Source organism: Manacus vitellinus, unplaced genomic scaffold (assembly GCF_001715985.3).
Source record: "Manacus vitellinus isolate BGI_N305 unplaced genomic scaffold, ASM171598v3 scaffold_15_pilon, whole genome shotgun sequence".
In the NCBI taxonomy this organism is placed as follows: domain Eukaryota; kingdom Metazoa; phylum Chordata; class Aves; order Passeriformes; family Pipridae; genus Manacus; species Manacus vitellinus.
In genome coordinates, this window is record NW_021939122.1 from 1,157,941 (window position 1) to 1,178,790 (window position 20,850).

The following is a 20,850-nucleotide window of genomic DNA, read 5'->3' on the forward strand; positions in this document are numbered from 1 at the left end:
TCATCCAAGTCATCTTAAATCTCTTTAAAATGGGGAAATTAATCCTCATGAAAACCACTATGAGGTATATGGTCATAACTCCATTTGGGCTGCATGACAATTAAGTGAATCTTCTCAAGAAATCCGTGTAGACTAAACTGAACGTACTCCTAGCGGGATTCAGATCTTTCCTGCTCCCTTTTGTAGTAAACTGTAAGGCAGATATGGGGCAGATCCATTGAGGGTTTAGTGGTGACGATGACAAAGCTGTTCTTTGTCCTCTCAGCAGGGCCAAGGGTATACCTTGGCCTCACAACCTCGGCTTTCCCACCTTCATTCTCCAGTGAAAAAAGCAAAAGAAGTCCCCTTTTGCACATAGTGTGTATATTGTAGTTTTCTCAAGCCATGTCTTTCAGTAATTGTCAGTTTTCTGCTTGAATGTAGCCAGGAACAGAACACGGGAGTTACAAACCCCAGTCCCTCCTCTGATGTCTGAGTAAACCTTCACATGTTTTGATAGGTTGATTTGGCAAGAAGTGACATAATCTCCCCACGTGAATATTAAGACACTTTTGCTAAGAGATCTTATACTTGTGCTATCTTCATTTTTAAAATTGAAGACTTCTTATATTCTTGATCTGTATGTAAATTTGATTACTATCTATTTAATAAAGAAGATAAGTATCACCACTTTAAAGCGGAAGAAAAACATAGAGCATTAGATGTATTTCATCACCACTGTAGGATTGGGCACTTGAATGATGAATGGAACTGTCATGTCTTGACCCCCATTAGAAATGGAATGGTGACCTTTACAGCTGTTCCCTTTTTTTTTTTTTTTTTCAAAGTGACAGAGAGTGATCAAACTAGCAGCCATCAATATAAGTTGCAGTGGTACATTTCTCCACCTGTTGTGAGCACCAAAGGTTTTTCCAAACAGCATTTTTCATATAGCACAGGTTCTGTTGGCATTCTCTGAAATGCCCCACAGCAGCGATAGGTTAGTTTAGTAAATTTTTTTAAATTATTTGTAGACTTAAATTGTGCTGATTTTCTCACTGCTATAAGAAACTATGTTTATATTGTTTCAGTATGTATCTTATGACCTTAGTAGTTGAATATAAATTCTGCTTCCTTTTAAACAGAATTCCCTACTGGGTGCCCTAAGTCACATTTGGAGGAGGGTGTTACAAACCTTGATCATAATTAAAATATTTTTTTTACCATTTGTAAATTTCTCTATGTTTTTTTGTGTTTCAAGAGCTTCTCTAATAGAAAAAGAGGCATCTCAAAAGTGTGTTATATATATGATAACAGAAATATTTTATTTGCTTGATGTTTGATATTTCACAAGCCCTTAAAAGAGTGGTACTTGTGCCCAGCTTTGTGTAGGGAGTAGTAAAGTGTATATGAGATGATGATTCACATGAACTGGAAAAAATTATATTCTTTCTTCTACAACCACCTCTCAGTGTCTGAAACTTTAAAGAATTACTGTCTTGGTCTGACAGCAAATAAATTCATTAGCACTGAAATGATCCTGATGACTGCTGATACTGCTGAAACTCGGTAGATGGCACTCTGGGCCTAGGAGTCTACTTGCACGTGAATTAGGCTTTGTATTCACCCAACTGGAGGGAATCTTTTCAAGTCCATTTTAAAAAAAAATTACTCTTATACAAGGTGTTTCTCTTTTTTTCTCCTTTTTTTTTTCCTTTTTCAGAGAGCAGAAAGACCCAATCTTCCTGAGGGACAAAGTTACACAAAAACATTCCAAAGAACAATTTGAGACAGCTCAAAAAATAGAACAAGAGTATAACAAGTATTTTACAGGTTAGTATTTAATCAAACTTTCACTAGGAGCACAGTGGTGATTTAACCCAATTACACTGTAATTCAAAAGATCCTACATTCTTTCAATAAGCACTTGATTTTTTTTCATTCTACCTTCCCTTTTGGCAAACTCATGTTCTGTTGTTTTGTTTTACTATGAGATGAAATGTCAAGTTAGAAGTATTATTCTCTGCTTCTACATAGTTTTGTTTTGAATGTTATGAATCTTATGACCTGAAGAGATTCTGAAAATGTTTTATGATTAGTCAGTAGTATTAGAAGTATGGTCAAGATAATTTGACACAGTAATGCCAGTTTTATATCATGAAAGGAATATAAGGGTTTTTTTGTAATTTTAAAAATCAAACAAAACAACAGAGGAACGCTGTAGTTTAAATTAACAAATGATGATTTCCAACGATCCCTTTCAACCCCAACCATTCTGTGATTTTGTGATTTGTGAGACATACTTTAAATGTTTCAAGAAAGCAAAAAAATTGTCCAACATTTCTTGAGCATGCATTGTGATTTGGAATAATTAAATTCAACTTTAGAAGCCTTTTTAACTTCATAAAATGTATGAAATCAGTATTAGTTTGTAGTTAATACTGTATTTTTACCAGAGAAGGAAAACGGTGTTTGAAGACTGTCTCTGCTCGTTTCAGAGTGTATTTTCATTTGGTTCCACATACATTCAAACAGTGGGGATAAAATTCTAAGCATCTTGATGTGTATGGCAACAAAACTTAAAAAGAAAACCAAAATGACACACTAAACTAAGCCAAAATTGAACTTTTCATCCCCTGGGTTTCTTACAGAAATATTTTGAGGCATAACTGCCAAGGGTAGGAGAGGGAAAGGGGGTCAATGTAGTATGGAGCTCTCTCAGTGCATCCTGTGTGCGTTCTCAACAAAATCACTTACCTGTTTGTAATAGCCATATGAATGTTTTTTACATGGTATGTACTAAACCTTCACAGAATTTGACATGCACGTGGCCAGATTGCATCCCCATATGTTATCTTCTGCTTCTTGTTTAGTCATTTGTGGCATTTTAATTTTACCCTGATAGTGGAAGTGGCAGTCAGTGAAAGAGAGTCTTACGTGTATCTTCTCATATGCCCTGTGGGAAGGTCCTCCCTCTGTTAGTTCCAAGTACAGTGGACTCCAGCAGTCATCAGCATTTCCAGATGCTGATAGTCAGAGAGGATTGGTGTTCAAACTGCATTGACATTTAAGCTTGTTGGAGTTATAGTGTTGTGCATAAAATAAACCTGTAGATAGGCGTGTTGTACCTGGTAGCTTACTCATGGAGCTGTAGGACACGCTCTCTGACCTGAGCTCCATGACTACTTCATGAAGTACACTTTTTGATTGATGACTCTTTGAAGTTGGCTTTGTTTCCTGTATTGTGAGCACAGTGTGTAGTCTGAATCATTTCCTCCCTGCTCTTTCACCTTCCATAGACCTTGTCAGTTACTGTGTTCTATATCCAAACTCACCTGACATCATTAATTGTAGTATATATTGCAGAGTCAAATATTAGTTGATGTTACATCAAATTCTCCTTTTAAGGAAAATTATTTCTTAAGCTGTGTAAGCATTTCCATATTTTTTTAGCATTAATGGTAGCTGTGGCCAGAGGCTTTGCTGACATATTTCTTGAGTCATGAAGTTCCTCACTTTTTAAGTCTTAAAGCGAATACATTCTCCTCTCCTGTGTCAGTGTTGGCATTTTACTTTTTATGACTGTTATGTTTAGCAAGGGTAGAATAAAAGGTGTTCGTTTATCTTTTTAATTGATTTTCAGGGAGTTGCTTGCTGTTGGCCTTTTGTTTCTTAAATGTAGTTGACAATAAGAACTGGAGTAGCAACGACCGCTGTTTTATTTAGCTCAATGATCTGTGAGCTGCCTCATAATTTACTTCTAATATTTGTAAATAGTGTCTAGTTGCTACAGCTGTAGTCTCTATGTATATTACCCTGTAAATATAAAACTCTTAACGCCACATGTGGAACAGAGAAAGTTTATTATAGCAGGTTCTGACCATCTTTAGACTTAAACTTTGCCACCTGATGCCTCTGAAAATAGTACATGGAGGCCTCTTACAGAACAGTTGTCTTAGTTGATTACAGCCATTAGTTCTGTGACTTCCCTGGACTGTTTTAAGAGCTAGCAGAAGAAACTGTGTATTTAATGCTTGACCTCTTTGTTCTGTTTATTTTATTTTTTTTTTTAGTAGAGTCATGCATCTGTCAAATACTGAATTGAGTTGCTTAATTCTGATCTGTTGATAAACACTTTGCAGATAAATGCAGAAGACTGCTCTTTGTAATTAGTCATAACTGTTTGTTCCAGTCTCATTTGTGTGTGGTGTTTCTTCTTCTCCAGTCATTGTCCAGGGAGGAGCCCTTTCAAGCATTTGCACTCAGATTATGACAACTGTCAACCAAGAACAAAACAAAGTCCTGTGGATTCCAGCTGGCCCGCTGTAGATTATTGCGCTGTGAAACTACTTTGCAGATGTAAATAACCAACTAACTTTCTATCCAATGGACTCTGTTCATTTCTGTCTTTATAAAGTTATCCGTAGGTGATTTCTGTTTCATGAAGGGGAATGATAACACTGAACACACAAGGACCTGATGAGGCATGTGGGAAAGGGGTAGATCACTTCACCGAGCTTGTCTCTTACCGTCGTACGTGTACACATGACAGATTGTCACGAGGAGTTGTGACCTGTGTGTACTTGTCCATGAGTAACGAATTTAACAATGCTGCAAAACCCTGTAGAATGACAAGTTTACAAAAACCTTTTCAAAGTATTTGGTTCTTGCTGTTTACTTGAATGTCTTTTTGTTTTGTTTTGTTTTGTTTTTTTTAACTCTATGTCCTTTCACTTAATGAGGTAGCTCTCCAAAATGGAGTGAAATTTCTGAATATGAACGGTCAGTTTATAGGCAATGTGACTCTTAGTTACGATTTTGACCATTTCTAAGCACATTGTTGACTTGACAACCAGGTAATAAGGTGGGATTGAGTCGGTACGTCTTGGGAGTAAGCTCAAAAGTAAGTACACTCCTACACAGGGCAGACCACTGTTTGTATCCTGTCGATGCTTGTCTGTCAAAGATATCGTTTCTTGTTTTATGCATGAATCTAATATTTAAATGTCATAATGTATCTGAACAATCCAAGCTTAACTTGTGTCGAGAAATAATAATTTTTGGTTGTTGGGCCTGGATTAAGTACTGGTGGGGAAGAGTCATAAACTAGGCCTAGCATGCTGTGTTCTGTCACTTTTAGATACTGTAAATATGGAAAGCTTATGTCGGTGCAATTTTGCAGGGTAATTCTTAAGCTTTGTACTTCAGTGTGTAGCATTCACATAGATTGTTTTTATTTAAGAGCAGACACAGTTTTAGGGCTTTGACTAAAAGCCTTTAGAAAGGTACTAAATTGTTAGTGTTTTCACTGTCAAAAAAAAGTGATCGTTTAGTTTTGGTTGCAATACTTATTTAGCTGTTGTACCAAACTCTGTTATATTGGTTCCCTTTTTGGTTTTTTGCACTTCTGACTCTGTGTTCCTAACACAGGTTTTGTACCTGTCTCTTCTGTCTCTTGTGCCATGTTTCCTGGGTACTGTATTTTAATTGTTTTTAAAATATTATTTGAGTAGAACTGCTTCTCAGCCACTGTTTCTAACATTTCATTATGTAGAGTTTCTAGTTTTACACTACAGGCTGTAATTTTGCTTCTGTTTGCAGCTTTTATAATTAAAAAAAGGGATTCTTATTGTACAGTTCTTCAAAGAAAGATCTGGTCCTAAATTTAAATTCTGTTTTACAGTTGCTATATTATAGTTCAAAATACTCTTTATAGTATTTATATAGTTATAACTATATAGAGTATTTTGAACTATAAAAACATCTAATATATATATAGTATTTTATATAGTATTATACCATACTATTATAATACTATATATATAAATTAATAAATATGAAATGGTATCAATGAATTACTAGTCCACCTGCTTCCCATGGTGAGGGACAGAAGTTGGGTTTTGTTTATCTCATTTTTTTGTTTGTTTGTTTTTTAAAGTTTGAGATCAGAGTAGACTCCAGTGGTACAACTGAAACAGACAGGTACTGTTCTGATATGGATTTTTCTGTACTAAATGAAAATGTCACTTTGTATCAAAAAAAAAGTTAAAGAAACTGATTACTAAATAAAGGTCAATTTCTGTAACTTCACTTGTGTGTAATGGGTGCATCTAGCTCTCGATCTTCTTGACTCTTTTTAGTTGATCCCTCACATAAGGTTTAAATTTCTGACTAAAATTGGTGCACATACTTTCAAGTACCCACCTTGAGAGGAATAAGCTTCAGTTTTGTGCTTTTGTCCAGCCTTGCATACGTAAATACCAGAGACCTTCACAAACTGCAGGACACAAGAAGTTAGATGTTTGTGTTAACATCTTTTACATTCTGGCCCAGGTGTTAAGGATTTCAGATGGAAATGCAATTGATTGGATGAAGGCTTTATCTGAAGAATGAGTCTATCACTGTTATTTTCAAGAGTGTCACTGGAAACTGGGGGAAACATAGGCAAAAATGTGAATGTTAGCTTAGAGACACATTGCAGAATGCTCTGACTCAGTTTTTACACTTCAGACAGACCAGCCTCTTCTGTTCATTGAGTTACCTGAAAGCTTAGAGGGAAGGTAATTATTGTGTACTAAGTTTTCTGCTTCATCTGTTGCTTTATTCTCAGATGCCAAATAGTGAGCTTCAACATGAACCTAATTGGTGGACTGTCAGTCTTCTTGTAATCTGCAAACCTAGTAATAGCCTTCAGTCATAAGACAGGACTTGCACCTTATCTCTTTTTCTTGAAAAAAACCACTGTGGTAACATCTTCTAAGAGAGGATGAAGGAAATGAGAATAGGTACGTTTTGGCAGGTCAGTAACAGCCATACATTGCATATCTTCTACTTCACAAGGAAGCAGAACTGAAGTCATGATTGAACACTACAAAGATTCCTTCAGCTCACATCAGGAGTTTCCTGCTATACCATTTTCTTTTATATTACTGCATACTGGAGCTAGATTTGGCCCTTATTCTGGGACAAGTAGCTTTGTCCAGATGTTTTAAATAAAGAATGTAGTTATATGGGTATTTTAAAATAGTTCTAAATGATAAAGCTAGAAACACAAAGTTGAGAATTCAGCCCTTATGCTTGTAAGCCACCATTTAGAATGGATGGCTGCAGGTAAACAGTTAACTAGAAATCAGCATCTTTTAAATTTATTTCTCCATAGCTAAACTGACATAAAGTGGCTGAAGATACTTCAGCCTGTATGTATGATCTGTTGTTAATATGCTGACAAATATCTACTTGCTTACAAACTTCTGCATTCTGTTCACATTGACCTGAATTGCAGGGCAAGTGTTTGCCAGATCAGAATTACACTCTGACAGCTGCCAACTTCTCCACCTCAGACAAGGGTTCTTTTTCAGTGCCTGACAAATTTGGAGGCCATATCATGATCCTTTTTAGCGAATGCAAGCATTGCCTTAAGCAGTCTTGAACAGCTTTCCCAGCTCAATCTGAGAGGGATGTATTTGTGGTTAAAGTAAAATCTTGTAATCTTTTCTAGACTTGTGTCTAAGGCTCCATGTAATTTCTACAATTCTTTGCCTCCATTTCACAATGGACAGTTTCTATTAAAATAGACTGACATTGGAAAAATGTGCACTGGCTTGGAAACTCAAGAGACTACTGTGAAAAATACAGATACCCAGCAAAGCAGACTTAGGTATTGTGTAACAACTAATAAAGGTTCCAGAACTGCAGTAGAAACTGAACAGCATAAAAAAGGTGCTTGGCCTCTTCCTGTAAGTTTTCTTGGGCTGCTTTGTCCATGAGTGTTTCTTATTCATTTGGTTGTTTTAGAAGTTATTTTTTCCAACATTCCATCTATGTCATTTTGCTTAGAAAATGTCTTGATGTTCTTCACTGCAAAAGTAAATTTTTGATAATATTTGATAGCAAACTTTTTACCTATTTAATTTGCCTTTTTTCTCTCTTTGAATACCAAGAGATGCTTTTGCTAGCACAACACAAGTGATGCAAGCATGAATCCAAAAACCAGATGAACAGAGGATCAGTGATCAAGTGATAGGTGTGAACATACTAGCTTAACTTGGGATTGTTCAACTCTGTTTTAACAAACAATTCCTTATAAACTTTCCTAAGAGTGGGGGGTTTTTTACATTATTTGTGATTTTAGATAAATGCTGTAACTTTATATTTAAAAGTTGTCTACATGGAGCCTTTTCTTGAAGCAAATTGTGCATAGACAGCATATTGTAACTAAAGAAATTCAAAACATTTTCAGTTTTGGAAGTTATATAGACTTCTAGTATGGAAAATATTTCATTTTTTTTTTTAATATTTATTTCATCTTATTACTTAACTCATTTGAAAAACAGTGAGGAGAGATGTAATAAAGTTTTTCTGATTTCATTAGATCTCATTTAATTAAGCAGTTTTAATTATTTTTCCTTTATAGAATGCACCTGTTAATGGGGAAATGGCAGAGATCTAATCATTGTTTTAAGAAGCAAATCACAAAAATCTTTGTACTATGTAACCTAGTCATTTAATATGATGGTGAATTATCTGTCACTGCTGTGTAACAGTACATTATATGCTAAATGTGTTCACTGGGATATTTTCTATGTCTGTCATATTGAAGAAAATAGCACCAATGGCTGTGGAAGCTTTCAAAGATATGGAATCTTGATTTTATGACCCTTTTCCTTCACTGGTTCACACTATAAAGAGTGTCCAAGAGCTAGAATATTACTACTGCTAGTTAAGAAAAACAACCCAAACTGGAACAACACTCCCCCCTCCATACCCAATGCATAAAACAACCCCCTTCCCACCAAACTACACTTACAGTGTCCAGTTTGGCTTTCTTATGATTTCATGTCCTTCCTATCTTCCTGAAGATACATTAAAATTTCTTAAAACAAAGATAGTTTACTCTTAATTCACATACATACTGCATATTTCTCCAAAATTAGAAACAAGTCTGTCAAAACGTTAAATTCTTTCAATAGCTTGAAAAAATATCTGTCTGTTGATAAAATCACACTTGTATTTGCAATGAGTTTCTTTTCTTTTGAAGTTTTTTTCAGTCCAAATGTGAATGATGCTCCTTATGTAATATTCCCTATGCCCTTCCTGCAAAGGCAGGGAATGATCAGCTTTCTGAAGATGGTGACTTTGATCTCCAGAGTAAGTGACTGGTTTTTTTGCAACTCTTGGACCTCCTTTTCCTGCAGACTCATCTTATCTCATTAGCAATTACACCAATCAATTAAAATCATCTTAATTCCTTCATTTGCCAAATCTGCTTGGTCCACAGATGCTTAGCATTTTAGCTTAGCATTTCGATGCTCAAGTTATTGGGTTTTTTAAGCAAATTAAGATGGTATTTGTGGGCCACCTGTGATAAACGTAAGGTATTAGGTTTCAAACTTGTCTGTTTGGCTAGTGTAAGCAATAAAAGGCTGAAAATGCATTTTTTTTTTGTCCAGATACGTGTAAGAAGACTAAATGTGATTGTCTTATAGTTCTGTGATGAAAATAACTGTTAGTTATAGCATTTTGAGAGGGTAATTCCAGTGAAGTCAGTCAAAAGAACCTAAGGTAAGAGGTAGAAAATTGTTCTCTGCTGTGAAGATACAATTTGAGAGTACCAGCAATTGCTTGCAGCATTATAGTAACAAGTAGGTTTGTGATGCAAAGATGAGTAAGTGCAATTACTGAAGGAACCAAACACATGGAGCTGAATTCCAGGAAGGTGATAGAAGCTGCATATCCTCAGCAAACGGTAAGGTTGATCCCATGGTGGCAAATATGTATCACTTATATCTGGGGTTGGCTGAACTGTGTGGCTTTTCAGAGCTTCTGACTGCAAATGTATTTCTAGAATTCAAATGAATTATCATACTTTTATACCCTGACTTACACTGTCATAAAAAATGTGTGGTTAATAGCTGCAATTATAGTGTGATCTGTTGGGACCTGCTCTGACTGATTTTCAGTTTAATTATTTAGAACTCATTTTTCAGGGTGGTACCACATACTTTGTGCCAGAGTGACCATTTTACGGCTACAAAATAATTCAAGCGAAGTTGTAAAAATGAATTGGATATCCTCCCTCCTCCTGGCCTTACATGGCAGAGTTTCTTTCAGGGCTGCAAGATTTGAGCTTCCAGAGACACTTGAATTCCTAAGTGATGCTGACACTGCTCTGTCGTCCTGCACAGGATGTGATCAGAGCTGTCTCCTGGCAGTGTGGAGTAAGGAAGCCTGCCCTGGCTTCAGGCCACAGCTGTGCTCCTCCATGGGATACCTTGTAATGCTTCAGTCTTTGCATGAGTTAACCTTAGTGAGATGCTTACAGTCCTGGCTCCATAGGGCAGTTCTCTGCCTTCCAGAGCTGAAGTGGGATTTCTGATCAGCAGTTGCTGCTGTGTTTTTCCTTTCAGTTGTCCATTCTCTGCTATGTAACCATACACAGGCCTAGTTTTGGCAAGCGCTTCATGAAATTTTTCTCAGAATAGAAGTGAGGTTCTAGTTAGTGTGAGAACTATATTGGGGATACAATCACAAACTTTCCCCTTCTTTTACTGTTATCTGCAGCTTTAGTTTCCCTTTGCTTTATAATCTCATTATCATTAGTAGATAAATCTTCTTTCAAGGCGTGTCTCCCATCGAGTGCAACCTTCCTGTTTGCCCCATTTCCTTGCTTCATGCTTCACTTGCACGTCTAAACTCTCAAAGATATTTTTTTCCATTGCTGATGCAACTTAATCTCTCCCTTCCTCGCCCTGTTATCTAATGCTAAAGTATTTGGGGGCATTATGTAAAGTCTGTTTCATAAAGCGTACTATGCAGTTGTGTGTTAATTACTGATTTGATTTTAGACACTTGTTTTACTCACTGTTGATGATCTCGTGAACAGCAGTGGTTGATCAACTCCAGCATTCAGCAGCCTGCAATATCAGAGAATGTTTTAGAAAGGTTTCCATGTCTGCAGTTTCTGAAAGCGATGCCTTACTATGTTTCCAGCAGTGTCAGCAGTACATTTGTAAAAGAACCTACTCGGTAAGCAACAGAAGATGACTTGAGAAAGTTCACATACCTGCCTTAAGATTTTATGACCTCTGCTCACTTACAGAGGCTTCAATCTTTGAATTAATTTGCATTTCCCTCTGCTCTGTTGTGATTCTGTGATAACGCAGCACTGGTAAGGTGTGCAGAGGTATAGCTGAATTGACTTGCCGCAGATTACTAAGATCCTCAAATGGTGCCTGACCTTCACTAGAAATAAACTATTATTATTCTAATTTTAACCTGTTTTGCTGTAACTCAGGACATTACTGAAGTTACGAGAAGCCAGTTTATAAAGAGTTCCGAAATTCTGGAACTTGATAGAAGTAGCCATATTTCCCTGATTTTTTTCCAGCCTACTCTTGCCCTAAACCCTAGTTTTTATTTTACACTCTCAATACTATCAGCCATTTGAAGATGTAGGCAGTCTGTAATACACAATATGGTGAAAGAACATGAATAGTAACAAACCAGTGTTTAATGTTGCAAGTCATGGGCCCTTTTCAGTTCTTTTATTTGCAGCAGGAGCTACTCAGAAACAGAATCCTTTCTTGAAACAATTAAGACAGAGTTGAAAAGTAATTTTTTTTCTTGTCCTCAGCGCTCTCATAATGAGACTTTCAACATCTAACTCCCTTATTTTTAAAAATCTGGTGTCCAGACCAAAAGCATTTGTGGCACCTTAATACTTGTTCCTTTAAAAATACTGTTTTAACTTCTCTGCTGCAGTGTATGTACTTCATTATTCAGAGGACTTTCAGCTTTTGTTTTATTAGATGTAATCCTCAACTATTTCAATGATTTGAGCTTTATGACTTTTTGCGATCCCCTGCTATTTATGGGACGTAGTTTTTGATTCAAATAAAGGTTTGTTCCATCATAACCCATTGAGTCATCCAGCTTGATGGTGAGAAGTTGTGGTTCTATAGTCACTCCAAACTGAAGTGTCCTATTCCTCAGTGGGGGCAAAGAAAAAGTTAGGTCAACTAACCTATCCAATGTGGGATTTTCCTTTCAGTGTATATATATATTCCTGTGTTTCGTGAGTGTGCTCTTTTGTTCTCTTGTTTTGTTTTGTATTTTTAAAAGTCTAATTCTTCAGGTACTACACCCACAAGGATGTGTCCTGAAAAGCAGTGGTACCACAGATAAGTAAATGAGCAATACATGGTTTGTTAGTCAACATGAATTAGAAAAATGGCAAAATTGTTTAGAATTAAGCTGATGGGTCACATAAAAACCCAAAATTGCAATGCTCCCAAAGTTATTTAGCCTTTTGATTTTTAATATACCTGCCTTAAAAAGGTGTTATTAGCCTGAAAGCTATATTTGGAAAATGTAAAAGCACTGGAGGGGGATACTTCATTTAATAAACATTGAAATAAGGCGTTAAGTTTCATCAAAAGGAAAGCTGTTATTCTGTTTCATCTTGGCACTCACAATTTTCATGAAAATATTGATTAATTTCTGAAAAAGAAAGGACCCTTTAAAAGACATCTCAAGCCAGCTGCTGAAAACAGGAGTTAGACTATATAATTACTCACCATTAAAAGTTGTGTTTGGGAGTTTTTACTGTGTGTAGTACAGAATGTAATGATTAGAGGAAAAAAAATTATTTCTGGCATGTGAGAGAGAATAAATCTTTCCATTCCCAGTATGCTAATACAGTCAGTACAAAAGCTACAACAGATGAAAAAAAAGCACTAAAAATTATTTCTTTGGTAATACATGGAAGATGACCTGCATTTATCAAATTATTCTTTTAAAATTTGAGAAATGCTCCCTTGATGCAAACTCATATATCAAACATCTCTGACACTCTATTTATTTTTATAGTTAGAACATCTCATTTACAGTCATTTTATGCTGTATATAGCACTGATTGTTTTTCTTGCAAGATTAGGAGCAGAGTTTCAAACTGTCCTCCTCAAGGTCACAAGTCTGGCAGTAAATTCTTCTCTTGGTTTTTTTGTAAATCATAAAGCACTTCAATAACAAAAAAAGAAAACAAACCACTATAGGTTTATGAAAATCAAAATAATGTGTATTCTATGATCATTTCTTCCATAAACAGAAAGTATGGGCAGAATCAATGGTGAGAACTTGCAGCCCTAGTGATGATGTAAATCAACAGCTTCCATGCATGGCATGAAAAAACAAAGTAACTGATTCTTAAACTGATGTGTGCTGCAGTCTGTAATGCACCATCAGAGGGAATTCAAATAGTGGTGGTTCTGAAGAGATTGAAAAGTATAGGATATTTCTTATCTGTAAATTCAACATTTCTAGTGCATTAAATTCAGACACCTATTATGGGCTATTTTGTAAGAATCACTCTAAATTGATGAAGGCATACTAAGCCATGTATGGCTACAGACCTTTTGTTGAGACCAGACAATAATAATCTAGTCTCTAAAGTATGCAAAAAGCATGAGAGAGCATCAGGCTGACTGGCTTAGTGTCAAGTCCTACTTATAAAAGGTATGACTTAAAATGGAAAGCCTTTGTGACAGTTTATGCTGACTAACTTAATGCGTATAGCCTGTGCACAGAGCTATTTTCCACCTATTCGTGAATACACAAGCAAGAAAATTGGCTTTAAACATAGAGGGGTGCAGAGAGTTCTTTTGTTTAGTCAAATATTTTCCAGTGAACATTTAACCAGTTCTAATTTATGGGGAACAGATGGTTTTTCTTCATTAGTAATTGTTTTTCCAGAAGATAGCCCTGTATTAAAATTTGTGAGGATTCATGGGCTCTTTTATTTTAAGTAAAGCTCTTAGTTGAAACCACTCAATTTTTTAGAAAATAAAAAAACAATTACTTTCTCAAACCTCCAAAGCCTTGTTAGTTTATTATGTTCTGTTTTTTTTCTTAGAGGCAAAAGTTGTCCAAGGTGTTGTTGCACTCTTCCTTGGAAGGAAAATCTTTTAAGTGTCCCTAGGATGCAGACATAACAGAGGTTCACCAAAATTGCCTCTACTTTTAACTCAGGTAAGATGCAATGGCATCAGATCAAGATGTCAGATGCAAGTCCTGTAAACTCTTTTGAATCCACCTGTGTTCAAAATTGTGTCCACAATTTCATGATAATGAAAAAGTTTTGGTTTTCTTTTGGGACTAGTGAACAGTTTGATTTTTATGCCTCCATCCTTGTCCCACTAAAATAGAGACACCTTATCCCTTGCTATAGGAGCAAGAACAGGAACTGAGGCCTCTCATGTTTCAAGTATCCTGTCAGAAGCATATTGTTAAGTTCTATTTTAAGCATATTCAGTATTTTGAGTAATAAGAGCAGTACCAGGAAATTTTAACCTTAATAACTGATATGCTGGTTTGACAAGGTTTTCACAGCAGAAGTCACTGTTGTATAAGCCTTCACAGAAGCAGTGCTTTTCTCGTTATGGAAACATACATACACCTTGAGTTGCATTTTCCTTTTATGACATATTCAGAGCTCTCTTCAGTCCTTTAAGGTATATTCATACAAATTGGTGGAGGAAGCCCTCTAAGACACAAGTGTACAAAATACCACTGTCTAGTTATATTAACTTTGAGCTTTAAAAGATCCAGAATTCAAAGGTAATAGCATATTTCCCACTAACAAGATGCACGTTTTTAGATACTAGCCTCCAAAGTTAGACTTACAGAACTTCCTGTTACTTAATAAAACTACTGAGTTGCATCTTTCTTTTGTTTAGGCACTGGAGTAAGTAATACAATCATTAAGTTGTCAACAAGCTCCTCTGCCATGTGTTGCTGTCTTGTATGCAGCGTATGCAGATTATCCCAGTGCCTCCTGAGAAGTTGCTACATGTCCTTTCCTTTTGCGATCCATGCATTGGACCATGACCTTTCTCTTCTAAATTTCTTTATTCAAGTTACAGACACCTCTGTGTACAGGTTTTGAAGTGATCTGTGCCCTGTTGGCAGTGCTAACCTCTGCCATCAAAGGGCACAAGCAACAGTCTTGCCCTGGTGCGAGTAGAGTGTGGCTGCACTCCAGCTCTGCCTGCTGTGTGCTTGCTCTGTACATTTTGGGTTGCTGTTTTTGAAGGGACTGAGACACTGGCTGTGTCTTGCTTCTCTCTTCACCCTGCTGGAGGCCCCAGAACCCCTGTTTGCTACACTCTTATTTTTTCATTTGCTTTGATACTATGACTGTGCTGTAAAACTGTTTTAATTACCTGGATTTTATGGGTGCCTTACCTGTTTGTATTTGTACAAAGTCTAGCATTACAGAGAGGGAATGGGGCAGAAAGCTGTTACTTCAAACAGGAAAATAATTAAAACAAGCTTTTCAACAGTGAAGTGATCTGTGAGAGGTAGAGCACCAGATGGGATTGCACGGGCAGGTTTTTTTCTTTTGAGTTTTTTGATTCTTGAAAGGGTCTGTGTTTTATCCCAGAAGATTATAGAGTCCTTTTCATGCAGCTTAATATTTTTTTACAGATGCCTTACAGATAGGAAGTTGTATCCTGTTTCACAGATAGAAAGCTGAGAGGCAAATAGAGACCAATTTTTAAGAAATCAAGAGGGGGATGTTAAAATATGGCTAATAAAATACTCTAAATGATGCCATAAAGAGGAGAAGGATGTAGCTTAACTGGAGAACTGTTGCACAATGCTGTGTGAAGTGTCGTAGTACCTTAAGTGTGGCTGATTTCTGTGCACTCACTGAGGCAAATAATTGCTCCAGGAAATAACATTTTAGTATCTCACAATCAGCATTTCTCTGAGTTTACTCCTCACATCATTCTGTTCGTATTTCTTCTGGTCTTCCAGAATAGACTTTGAGCTCTTGCTCTAGTGCCATTGCAGGCAATAGAGTTTCTTCCACAGCTTAAAGGCAAAACTTGTTGCTGCCCGTTGTTGATGTTTAGGAATGGGAGGGTAAGGGCACAAACATTTTTTTTTTTAAATACAAAGAGACAGATGAAAGATAAATTTGGTGCTCTTTGGTTTGTGGGTTTGTTGGGGGTTCTTTTCTTTATGTGTTTGGTGTTGCATTTGTGGAGGTTTTTGTGTTGGGTTTTGGTTTGTTCTACGTTTGTGGGGTTTTTTGGAGGTAGAGATGAGTTTCTTCAAGTATAAAGCTGGGCAGTCCCACATAATTGATGTTGCCATGGCCTCCAGCCAAAGCTGGAGGAGTCATCAGTTAGTTTTAACCTGATGAAGGGCAGAGACAGACATAAATCCCCTTCTCCAACAAGATGTAAACATTTTACTTTTTTTCTTTTTTTTTTTCTTTTTTTTTTTTTTTTTTTTTTTTTTTTCTTTTTTTTCTTTTTTTTTTTTTTTTGTGACTGCTTACTTTTTCTTTTTGGGAAACTTGCAGACTGAAGGGAGCAAAGTGAAGGAGAAAGGTCTGGCCCACGAGTGCTTAGTTTGTTAATGGAGTTTGTTCAGATATACCACCATCTGGTACTAGGAGATTGGTCTTTGCTGTGCAGCCATTTGGTTGCTCCAGTTAGCATGAAATGCATTGAAATTACAGCCTTCATTTCCAACAGGTACTATGTAGCAACATCCCACCCCTTTCATTAGTCACAGAAGCGAGTCCATGACCAGGAGCTGCATGATGCAGGGCAGCTCTCCCGTGCTCTCCTCACTGTGCCTGCAAATGGTGTGTGCTCACTGAACTCCTGTGGTCAGTCCTTTCTGTCCAGAAAGAGCAGCTCTGGCTGCACAGCTGCCGGGGTGCAGCAGCCTTAAACACAAACGTGGTCTGTGGCAATTGTGACAATATGGAAGATGTTAGACTGTGTGTATTTATTGACATTCCTTACAAAGTCATTGCCCCCCTAATACAAAGGTATTAATTACAGATAGAGAGAAACAAGGTCAAGAGATGAGAGCATGCAATCTGGAATTTCCACCACGACTGATTATGCTTATGCTTATGCTTCAGCTATTAGAAGTGACAAGGTTGCACTTGTTATGTGGATGCTTGCTTCTAATTAAAGAAAATGCCTGTCCTTTAAGAACTCAAGAAAAAATAGATCCAATTTTTATCTTTACCTTAGTTTCTTAATACTCTTCTTGTGTGAATGCTAGCTTATTCATTTTCTGTGCAGATGTGGTTTGTACATTTGTTGGATGAATTAAGGACTGCATTTTTACTCACCTGACACCTTTAGAAGCAAGCTTTGCCTGCAGCACAAGATAAAATGAGCTTTGTACTCCCATCTTATTCTTTTCTTTGTCTATGGTGCATCTCTTTTCCTTATTTACTGTCTGTCTGTGTGGAGGTGCTTCAGACAGTTAATCTAGTCAGGTGAATTTGCACAAACCAAAATGGACTGTGTTGATACACTCATTCAAGAACAGAGGCATTTTGAAGTGAGTTACACTGCAGAAAGAAAAGGTCCTTGAATTCTGATTCACATTGCAAGTGCTTCAATTAAAAATAAATTCAATTTATTTTTCCCAGGTGACCCTTTGCAAACTCAAAGGACTCGGTTCTCTAAACTCCAGCATCTTGACAAAAGAATGAATCCAATCACTTTACTCTTCACCCCATTACTAATCTCTGTGGTAGCAGAAAGATATGCACAATTTCCTATATAAAAAATATCCTCTGTTTTCACCAGTAACCTTGCTGCTTTATTTGTGTTTCAGCGCTATCATTTGTACTCCCTGCCTGCCTTCCTTATTGCTCTCCTATTTATGTTTTCATTATTTACTATGGTTTGCGTATACTGGTGGATGGAGTACTATTTCTTGACGCAAGTCTTTTATGATGTTTATTGATGAGACATTTGTGAGAACAGCCTCTTTGTACCCTGTGCAGTTACCATTTGTGTTTTGCGTTAATGTGCAGCTTTCCAGAAGCCTTTCTGTAAGCTGCAGAAAATGAGACTCCCAGCTGAGAGCAGTTCAGAACATCTCCCTTTGGCATAGTAGCTGCCTTTCTGTTTTAACTAAGTGAGATTCAGTGCATATACTGAGGCTTAAATGAATAAATGCATCTGAAGCTACGCTAGTTTAGGATGAAGATCACAAGGGATATGTCAGGTGTGTGCTTACAAAGAAATGCTCACTCATAGCTGTACATATATGTCATATTTATATAATGGGAGAGTCTCCTGTCAGCCATGTGGTTTTGAAACAGTTACCTCAGTTACTGGTTTTCTATACTTTTCAAAGCCCTTGATATGTATCATGATTAGCAAAAGGTATTCAAAGCCAAGGTTGCATTCAATGTACTGTGGTGTTGGAAGATGCAGAAATAAGGAAGGAAGGTATGATAATATACTAGGTGGGGACTCAGAAAATTGTCTCCCCTTTCTGGGAAATGGAGACTTCCTTTTATTGTCCTAGGTGAGTCAGCCCCATTTGGCATTAGCTATCCCATGAAAATCTCAGCAGAGTTGAATGGAAAGGAAAAAATATCACAGCTATAATATCCTTGAACAGGCATAAATCTACCCCAGCTTGAGAAATTTTGCCCCAGATTATATATATCTTCTTCAGTGCATTTTCTTCCTGGGCCATCTAGATTATGTGGACCCACCCCCAAAGAAATAGCATTCTCTGTCTCACTTGGGTGAGGAATAACACCACTTGCCAGTTTTGTTGACTACAGGCTGTAGCTTTTGGTCCATAAGTTTGTATGACACCTTGTGGAAAGAGGTGGTGATCTCATTCATGGCCTCTGTGCAGCCCAGATAGGAAAATTTCCAGAACTGCTATACATGGAAGAAAATGTTAATGTAACAACTTTTAGACAGCATGTCTGTCTGGTGAAAGCAGGTAGCCTGGAGCTGCTGAAACAGCAATTGAGACCCAAAAATACAGAGTGCTATATGTCGGTCACAGAAAAGCATCCAGTTGAGTCTCAACAGTGAAGTGACGTAAGAGAAGCAGTGGTTCTCCCTGCTCTCCTCCCTGCCCTGCCTTTCTGGTTTGAGTTCTTTGGGATCCCATAAGAATGGTCAAATGCATTTTCATTGCTTGTGAAAATGCCTTACTACCAGCCTGTCTGTTACAAAATTTCAGCAAACAAGTACACAGCCTCTGGCAAACAGACTTTAAAACCAGAGAAAAAACAAGTGCCACAGTGCAATTTCTGATTTATAGGGAGTAAAACTTTGCGTTTTTCAGACACACATAATACATAAATAGATAAGTTGTAGAAAATTGACTAATGAAATTAATATAAATGTATTTAGTACAAATTTTCAAGCACTTCAGGCGATTAATTGAGTCTCTCTGCCCGAAGTTTTGACTGTACAGATAAATGTATTGGTTGCAGAGCAAAAGTATCCCCATTCAGTCTTCCCCAGTAAAGAAAATAGCATTTAGTGATGTGGGAGTTGATTTTTGGAGTACTCAAAGCAGTGAGGGCTGAGGTCAGGCCTGCAGCAATAAGCTTTACTGCCAACTGCTGTCAGGTGGCAATATTGACAGCTCATAGCATCACTAGAATACACATCTTTTGGCTGCATCTGCCAGCATCATGAACTTCTCACAAAGATGTTTTATGTCTGCAGAAGCTGTAGGAGTGTGCTGGAAGGTGCCCACAGCTCTCACCTGTTGACATTGCTGTTGTTCTGGCTGATGCCAAAGCGCTGCAGTGCTCAGGGAAGAAATCCAAGTGGTAGAAAAGTGAGCATTGCCACTTGAGTGAGGGAAAACCTACAGTGAAGGAAGGGCATCCATGTTCCAAGAACTTCCTGAGACAAATGAGCACAATTAGATTATATGCCTTGGGCATCTTCTGGGTAGTTTTGGACAGTAGATGTTTATTTCAGGGGATGCTTCCTCACCAGGAAACCCAGGGCATTGCAGGAAGAAGCACCAAAATTGCTGTACCCAGGTCATGCCTGAGCTCAGCCTCCAGTCTGGCCATGGGTGCAGATGTCTCTTACTTCGGAGGGCTCCTATTGCTTATTTACTTTTATTACTGACAGCTGCTTTCTTCTGCAAGTATGATATCCTGGCCTGATATTCTGGCCAAATTCTAGCTATAATCCTTACCGCCTGCTTGACTTAAAATAGCCCATACATTAAAATGTGTCATTTCTCTTCTAACTGAATGTGGTGTTTTTAAACAATTTCCATTTTTCACCCCAAATATGGCTCTTTCAGCTTTCAATGTTTCTCTATTTCTAGCTTGTTAAAGCACTTGGAAGGCATTATGCCTTGCATACATAAAGACAAGCTATTATAAATATTTAGCTAACTAAAGCATTTGTGATTTTTTTAACTTCTAAGTTAGAAGTAAATGGGATACTTGTAAAGTCTCTTGCATTTTTTACAGAAAGTTATCTATAAATCTTTCACAATAGTTTGGGACTTTTCACGGTGTATGTGCCAAAATACATCCTACCTCAGTACCACTGGGATTCAGAAACTAGACAAAGTGTCAGAGAGACTAAAACAAAGACTCGTGCCTGGAATATTCCTGAAAGAATCCGACAAGCATCAGTGCTCTGTGACTGAGCAGTGCTGGTTGGAAAGGATCACTCAGTAAAATAGTTTTCCTTTTTCTTCAGGAAAGGAAAGGTATTCCAGTGGAGCCTCTGTTTATGTTTTCCTTTGTGTTGAAAGTTCTGGGTGATCCCTAGAAGGTCGTTTAGCCTCTCTAGGCTTTGCCCTTAGGCTATAAAATAGGAGTATTGATACATCCTTTCTGCATGGAATCATTTTCTGGATAAGATTGCGAGGTACTTAAATGCAATAGTACTGGCTTCTGCACAGTAACTGGATAAATTTTCCTTAAATTGTTTGATTAATATCCTGTTAACGCAGTTCAACAAGTAACTGAAAGTACATTTTGTCTCTGTTTTAAGAAAATGGAGAATTTTATCTATGAGCAGTATTCTCAACAGTATT

At 37.2% G+C, this 20,850-nt stretch overlaps 1 protein-coding gene and 1 long non-coding RNA gene across 5 annotated transcripts in view; one reads left to right on the forward strand and one right to left on the reverse strand.

The window, feature by feature from the left end:
• DLG5 (discs large MAGUK scaffold protein 5) overlaps window positions 1-6,063 on the forward strand; it is a 62,956-nt gene extending 56,893 nt beyond the window's left edge. For all 4 annotated transcript variants that reach the window (XM_029958490.1, XM_018068966.2, XM_029958491.1 and 1 more), the window contains 2 exons: window positions 1,703-1,812; window positions 4,205-6,063. In XM_029958490.1, the coding sequence (XP_029814350.1) occupies window positions 1,703-1,812; window positions 4,205-4,308 (214 nt within the window). In that variant the 3' untranslated portion in view covers window positions 4,309-6,063. The remainder of the gene's footprint in view (window positions 1-1,702; window positions 1,813-4,204) is intronic.
• A 109-nt stretch (window positions 6,064-6,172) lies between these two features.
• On the reverse strand, window positions 6,173-19,629 carry LOC108639012. Its single transcript, XR_001920200.1, has 3 exons — window positions 19,546-19,629; window positions 10,841-10,892; window positions 6,173-6,256 (listed from the first exon to the last, which is right to left on the reverse strand). It is a non-coding gene; the product is annotated as an uncharacterized LOC108639012 (long non-coding RNA).
• Window positions 19,630-20,850: the final 1,221 nt, after the last annotated feature.